The sequence below is a fragment of the Orycteropus afer genome, unplaced genomic scaffold (assembly GCF_000298275.1).
Source record: "Orycteropus afer afer isolate SDZICR_OR568_19922 unplaced genomic scaffold, OryAfe1.0 scaffold00133, whole genome shotgun sequence".
Classification (NCBI taxonomy): Eukaryota; Metazoa; Chordata; class Mammalia; order Tubulidentata; family Orycteropodidae; genus Orycteropus; species Orycteropus afer.
In genome coordinates, this window is record NW_006921720.1 from 7,620,490 (window position 1) to 7,627,197 (window position 6,708).

At 35.8% G+C, this 6,708-nt stretch overlaps 1 protein-coding gene across 1 annotated transcript in view; it reads left to right on the top strand.

The window, feature by feature from the left end:
* The window catches only part of CD109 (CD109 molecule), a 159,739-nt gene extending 153,834 nt beyond the window's left edge, over positions 1-5,905 (top strand). The window contains exons 30-32 of the mRNA XM_007945220.2: positions 1,593-1,740; positions 3,617-3,719; positions 5,730-5,905. Coding sequence (XP_007943411.1) covers positions 1,593-1,740; positions 3,617-3,719; positions 5,730-5,905 — 427 coding nt within the window. The remainder of the gene's footprint in view (positions 1-1,592; positions 1,741-3,616; positions 3,720-5,729) is intronic.
* The last annotated feature ends 803 nt before the right edge of the window (positions 5,906-6,708 follow it).

A 6,708-nucleotide genomic window follows, 5' to 3' on the forward strand; every position in this document is an offset into this window, starting at 1 on the left:
TTATGTAGATCTCTTATGGTTTCTTGAAGTAGTTTTTTATAGTTTTCTTTGTAGAGGTCTTTTGTGTCCCTGGTAAGATTTATTCCCAAGTATTTAATTTTTTCGGTAGCTATTGAAAATGATATTGATTTCCTTATTTCTTTACAAATAACATTTTAAGTAAAATTTTTAAGTGGCATTTTATAAAAAGATGACCTGATGTTTCATACTCTATATTCCCACTAATAGGGTCTAAGACATTACTTACCTTAGTTATGGTTTCTGTGTGTCATGATAGTATAATAAATATTTTTCCTGACTGGTAGAAAGACCAGGTCACCAAAGCACTTTTGATACTGTGCTGAAAGTCATTGTATGTAAACAGATTGGCTATTTTTCTCATCTGTAAGTTTTGCTCCATTACAGACAGTTCTAGTTTCAATCCAGTTGTTCGTTTCAATAGCATCCATTTTGGCTAAGCACATCAATTGCTTTAGATTGCTGACCCAGCTGAAGTCAGTAGTTATATTGTATGGCTTCTCAATCAGTCATGTTTGGCAGGCAGGGTACTGCTACTCTAAAACTCAAGATTCTCTAACAGCCCTCCTTGCTTTTGCCATCTGAAATGACAACAGGATCTAACTGAACAACATATGATCCTTTCATGTTGGAGACAAATTCCATTCCATAAGCATTTTGGGCTTTTTCTACTCCAAACAAAAACTCTTGCCACCTATTCATTTTAGAAGAATATTTATTTTCAAGGAGACACAATGTTGTTGGTACTTAGATCCTTTGATACTCACATTGTGTACAATAGGATGAGAGAATGGTGCAGTGTAATAAACTTTCCAAGGCTTGTAGTTCTCTCAAGGGGGCCAAAGAAAACACAAGTGTGCTCCAAGGATGCGGGAGAACAAAGGGAAGCCTCTCCCTACTGGGCTTCTTTTTCTAAAACCAGATGAAGAAAAGCTTGACTTGGCTGTAGTCTCCCACTAAGGGGTCAAGTGATGCCTCCTTTTCAGCTCTTGACTTTCAGCTGGAAAGTTTAATGTTGTCCACTCTTGAGAAAATGAGAAAAATGTTGGAATCACCATTAGAAAACAGAATTGACCGTTGAAAGGGCATATACAACCTACTGGCCCATGTAGGCATTTCATTTTGTTTTTGTTGTTGTTATGTGCTGTCGAGTCAGACCCGACTCATAATGACCCCTCCTTAAGTTTCTGAGGCAGTATAACTATGGAAGTAGATTTCCCAACCTTCCTTCCAAGGAGTGGCTGGTGGGTTTGAACCACCAGTCTTCTGGTTAGCAGTCAAATGTCTTAGGTACTATGGTACCAGAGCTCCCAGGCATTTCATACGATTCATGAAATGAATAGATGGTCATGTCATCATTTCCATTTATCTGGAAAAATATCACATATATAAATGGAAATGGATAACCTGATTTAAATGTTTCTATGATTTAATTTTTTTTTCTATGATTTTTATATGAACTCAAAGAATAAAATTTGAAGTAAGACTTATCTATTTGAATATCTGCATAAAGATCTTTTATTACTATCAACTTTAGGTTTTTCTTATAAGGTTTCCCTTTCTCTTTGCTTTAGGTTTTTGGGACCAGCTAGGAGTGGCATGGCCCTTATGGAAGTTAACCTGCTCAGTGGTTTTGCTGTGGCTTCAGATGCAATTCCTCTGAGTGAGATAATTAAGAAAGTGGAGCATGATCATGGAAAACTCAACCTATACTTAGATTCTGTAAGTAGCAAAACGTGTTTCACATAGGTAACCATCCACAAAGCCATCATTTACTGTGTTCAGAAGTCTACTTTACTTTAAGAATATTTTATTTAAGTAAGTCATTATTATCTCAGCTTTTCATGTGCCTGAATGATTTTAGCATGGCAACCAATTGTTTGTCTCTACTAAAAAAAATCTCAACAAAATTAAAGATAATTATATTTAATGGTGATCCCATTAAAGGTCTTGATAACTAAATCATTATTTAGTAAATGATTATTTTAGTAATGTAAGATGTAAAAACTATAGAAGTTGCCCAGTTGTAATTTCAAAAATTCAGTCCAGACCTCACTTTGAGAACCCCTTCCTCAGTAAGTGGTTAAAAGTATTTGTTTAAATGCTGAAAATGAAAACTTTAGTTACATGTTTTGAAGTGTTTTCACGAAGCTGTTAACAAATCCCAAAGGGGCCAATATTCCTGCATTGAAGAGTTAGGTCCTTAATCATAGAATATTCTCAGAAGTGTGGTTTTGACATGTTATTATTATTAAATTTTCATATACTCTTTCATACTCATGAAAACTATTGATAGAGTGCATAAAATATGAGGATTTTCAGTTCTAAAAGCATGTAACTGAAGATTTCCAGAATCTAAGTCTCAAAATCGATGGCCTGTAATTTTTTCTTCTTTTTTTCTAACATATATGTATGTAAAACTCAGAGGTTGAATTGAAATTGAGTTCTAAGCATTCTTAGAATTTCATGGTACATGGGGTATGGAGAATACATATATTCTTCATTCCAGTTATTCTAAATATTAATAAAAAATATCTTGCTAAATAGCTGTTTTTTAAGAGCTAGTTTCTGAATTTTTAGATTTGCTTTGTTGTTGTTGTTATGTGCTGTCGAGTCAGACTTGACTCATAGTGACCCCTCCTTGGGTTTCCGAGGCAGTATCACTACAGAAGTAGATTGTCCGGTCTTCCTTCCAAGGAGTGGAACCACCAGCCTTCTGGTTAACAGTCAAGTGCCTTAGGCACTACGCCACCAGAGCTCCTTAGATTTGCTTTAGGGTTCAAAAACTGCTCTAATTTAAATCATGTTAAAACTCAGTGTTGCTAGATTCTTTTGCTGTTCAGTAATTTTCGTATATTAAATACTGCTTGAAATCCACAGCCTCATTTGGAACTTGAAAAAAAAATTAAGGTTTTTATTTAGTGAAGTAATTGGTGCTGGAGTTTGTCCTGTATATCTGATGTTCTGTTAATGTTTATCTTAATTTGAGTGTCCAGTACTTTTTGACTAATTAATTTGACTTTTCATTTACTGCTCTTGGCAAGTAAAGGAATGTTTGAATGAATTTACAAATTTCCCAACCATAATTGTTTGCCAAGTTAGCATAAGCTGTCCCTTCTGGGGGCAGGAGTGCTAGTGTACTTCATGTCAGTCAGTCCTTGGTTGGGGGTTGCACTCCTGCCTCAAGATTACTTCTTGGGTCAGGCAGCTTCCATGAGCTGAGGACAATTTTCTGGATAAGGGGGCTGCTTTGAGTTATTAGCAGCTGACACTCACAGCAGCTGGAGATGGACAGGGGACCTGCTTGAGACACCAGGTCACAGGAGCTGTGTCCTTAGTGCTGCTTATGTAACCACTCCCATTCTTAGTAGCCCTTTCACTAAAATGGAAGTAAGAACCATACCTATCTTGTAAGGGCTGCTTTGTGAGTTAAATGAGATAATTCATAAAAAGTACTTAGTATGCAATACCTGGCACATAGACATCCCGCCTAAATGTTACCTCTGTCTCCTAGAATAATAAGAGAAAGAAATATCTTTTATTTTATCATAAGCATACAGTCTGCCACCATCTCAAGACTCTTTTTGTATTTTTTAAGGTAAATGAAACCCAGTTCTGCATTGATATTCCTGCTGTGAGAAACTTTAAGGTTTCAAATACCCAAGATGCTTCGGTGTCCATAATGGATTACTATGAACCAAGTAAGTGGGTTCTACAGTCTCTAATACTGTTGTTGAGAAGTTAAGCCAGACATTTATTTATTTTTAATGACCACTTCACCTATTGGATTACCTATGGAGTTAGAGAATAGTAGGAGGTAGGGAGCAGGAGGTGAGGTTTCCATTTAAATGAAGACAATTGGCAATTTGCAAAGGTCCCATGATATCATTTAGCATATGAATATTAAAAAGTGATATTTTTCATTCATGATGTTTTAGGTTTTAGCTCACAGCTACAAAATTTACAAAGAAAAATTGGCATAGAGAGTCCAGTTACGGTCAGTTTCCAGAGTTTTGCTTATGTACCAAGCACTCAATCCATCTAGTTCCTGTTTTGAAATAGGAGTTCTTCAAGAGAGAACAGGAGCAGCATCCACAGTGTAATACCATCAGCTATTTAGGTTTAGCTGTTTGTTTATTGAGGGAGTCTGTTTGGCTAAAATTTATACCTTATAACTTTTTTTTTTAGTGTGTTAAGAAAAAGAAAACAGTCTGTTTGGAAAATAACTTGAGTGCTTTGCTCTTACTGGGAACTTCTTACTTTATGAAATGATAGAGATTTAGATGTGCAAGGAGAAATCCAGACTGGAAGCACTCAGGTTATTAAATCTGTATTCAGTCATAGAATGGCTTTTTGTGAATGTGGGATCTCTGGGCTAGCATTTCTAACTGTCATAGATCCTATCCTGATAGCTCAGAGTCTGAACATTTTCAGTGTTAGGTTGTTGTTGTTGTTGTTGTTATGTGCCGTCGAGTCGGCCCCGGCAATTGTACTTTTTTTTTTTTTTTTTAAATAAACATATTCACATTACTGGTAGCATTTGATAGAATATTCATTTAGACTAAGGGGTAGCATCAATTCTTTCTCCTTTTAAGTCATTAAGCCAGTTCATGGTTTTTTTTTTTTTTTCCTTCCTGTTGAATTGTTTTGTTTGATGAAAAGCCTATGCTTAGGTTCTTAAAGAGCATTTTGAGGAAACAATGATGTAACTTTTTTTTTTTTTTTTTCTGGAGGAGAGATGTATAAACTGTGATGACTCATTGATAGTACCTAGTTCTCCAACTTTATTAACCTAGTTTCAAAATTCCCCAACTGATATTTCTTAGGGGCACAGAGAAGGTTTTACACATTTAAGGAAAAAAAAAAGCTTCAATCTATGTATGTGTTTTGTAGAAATCAGTTTATTTTCGAGAGGGTCATTTTTAAATGAAAATATGGGAAAAGTCAGAATAAAACCCTAATAACTCTTTTAAAAAAATCCTACAACAGAAAACGCATAATAAAAAAATCACTGAAAAATCATGAAGGAATTTGAAAATGTAATTTTTTAATTTTAATTGTAAAAATAAAAATTATTTATGTGCTATAGAGAATCTATGTCATATAGTGTTGAACCTGCTTCCTATAGATTTTTGTATTAGTTTTGCTATCAATTTTACCCAGGTTGAATAAATAGTACTTAAGTACTATGTGCTTAATGTTTTAACATATTCAAACAATGCATTGCTTAAGCAGATTTCCTCTTGTATGTATATTGTTGTTGTTGTTGTTGTTATGTGCCGTCGAGTCGACCCCGACTCATATACTTTTTAATAAATCCCATTTAAGTATCTGTCTTCAGTAGTTGTAATTATTAGATTTTTGTTTGAATGCTTAGACAGTGTTGCTATTGAGGTGGTTAAACAATCCTCCATTTAAAACCTTTCCAGTTCTAATAAAAGATTAAAGCTGTGCAAATGCACTCTATTTGTCTCTTTTAATGGTGGCCAACTGCTGGTGGGAGATGATTAGACTGAAAGCATTGTTTCTCTCTTGGATTTGGTTAGCAGTTTGAACCTCTCTTGAACTGATGTCAATTTCAATTGTTTCTTGTAAAGAACAATAGAATTATGTCAGCTCAGGAAAGTGCATTGAAGTGCTCTTAAGTTTTGGCAAACTAACTATTTCTATACAAGGGGGATGTGTAAACTGATGTCTGCTTCTTTGAACAGGGAGACAAGCAGTGAGAAGTTACAACTCCAAAGTGAAGCTGTCCTTTTGTGACCTTTGCGGAGAGGTCCAGGGCTGCAGCCTTTGTGAGGAAGTAGCGTCAGGCTCCCTTCATCACTCTCCAGTCATTTTCATTTTCTGCTTCACACTTCTGTACTCTTTGCAACACTGGCTGTGATTTATTTCTTAAGGACTCCGTGTCACACTAACATTTCCAGAAATCAGATGATTGCTTTATTTTCATAATGAATATTGCTTCTGACTGTTTTGAAAAACATTTCTATTCTTTATATGGGGGTCGGGGGGAAGGTGTACTGTAAAGCAGGTCCCAGTATCTGAAACAAGAGTAAGAATTATTACATTTGCGTGTCTTTAATTCCCTTCCAGAAATGTCTTAGGATTTTTTTTTTTTTAGATGTTTGTTTTCTCCAAAATAAAAGTTGTTTTAGATGATTCTTTTCATTTTCTAAAAGAAATGAGCCTAGGTTCTTAAGCATTAGGATGCATCAGTATTGGCTTTAGGATTAAAGTTGGATACTCTGGGAACTGGAGAAAACAACCAGAAGGGGAAGCTTGTTCTGTTCCCTTCTCATCTCCAACCTAACCCTGTTCCCCACCCTACACCCAGCGGCCTGAGTGGGTATTTTTTAAATTGAGGATTGCTTCTTTCTTTCTAGAATGTTGGTGGTGAATTTTTAAATAAAGTAAATGGTCTTTTTCCACTGTAAATTGGATGACATACCCTAACCTTCTGCAGAGACGAATGGGAGAGAGTGTGTGTTTTGCTGTGTATTTTACACTGCTCAGAGTTTGAGGAGTGTAATGAGAACTGTCCCAAGAGGTACTTGGTGTGCAGATCTCCTTCTCACGTCTCTGGCTACACAGACTGGCTCCGTTTCAGGGATGGGATTTGCCTATGGGCTTTGACTGGAAGATCCTAGAACTGGAGACACACTTTTTGTTAGTAAAGGGAGTCTGTAA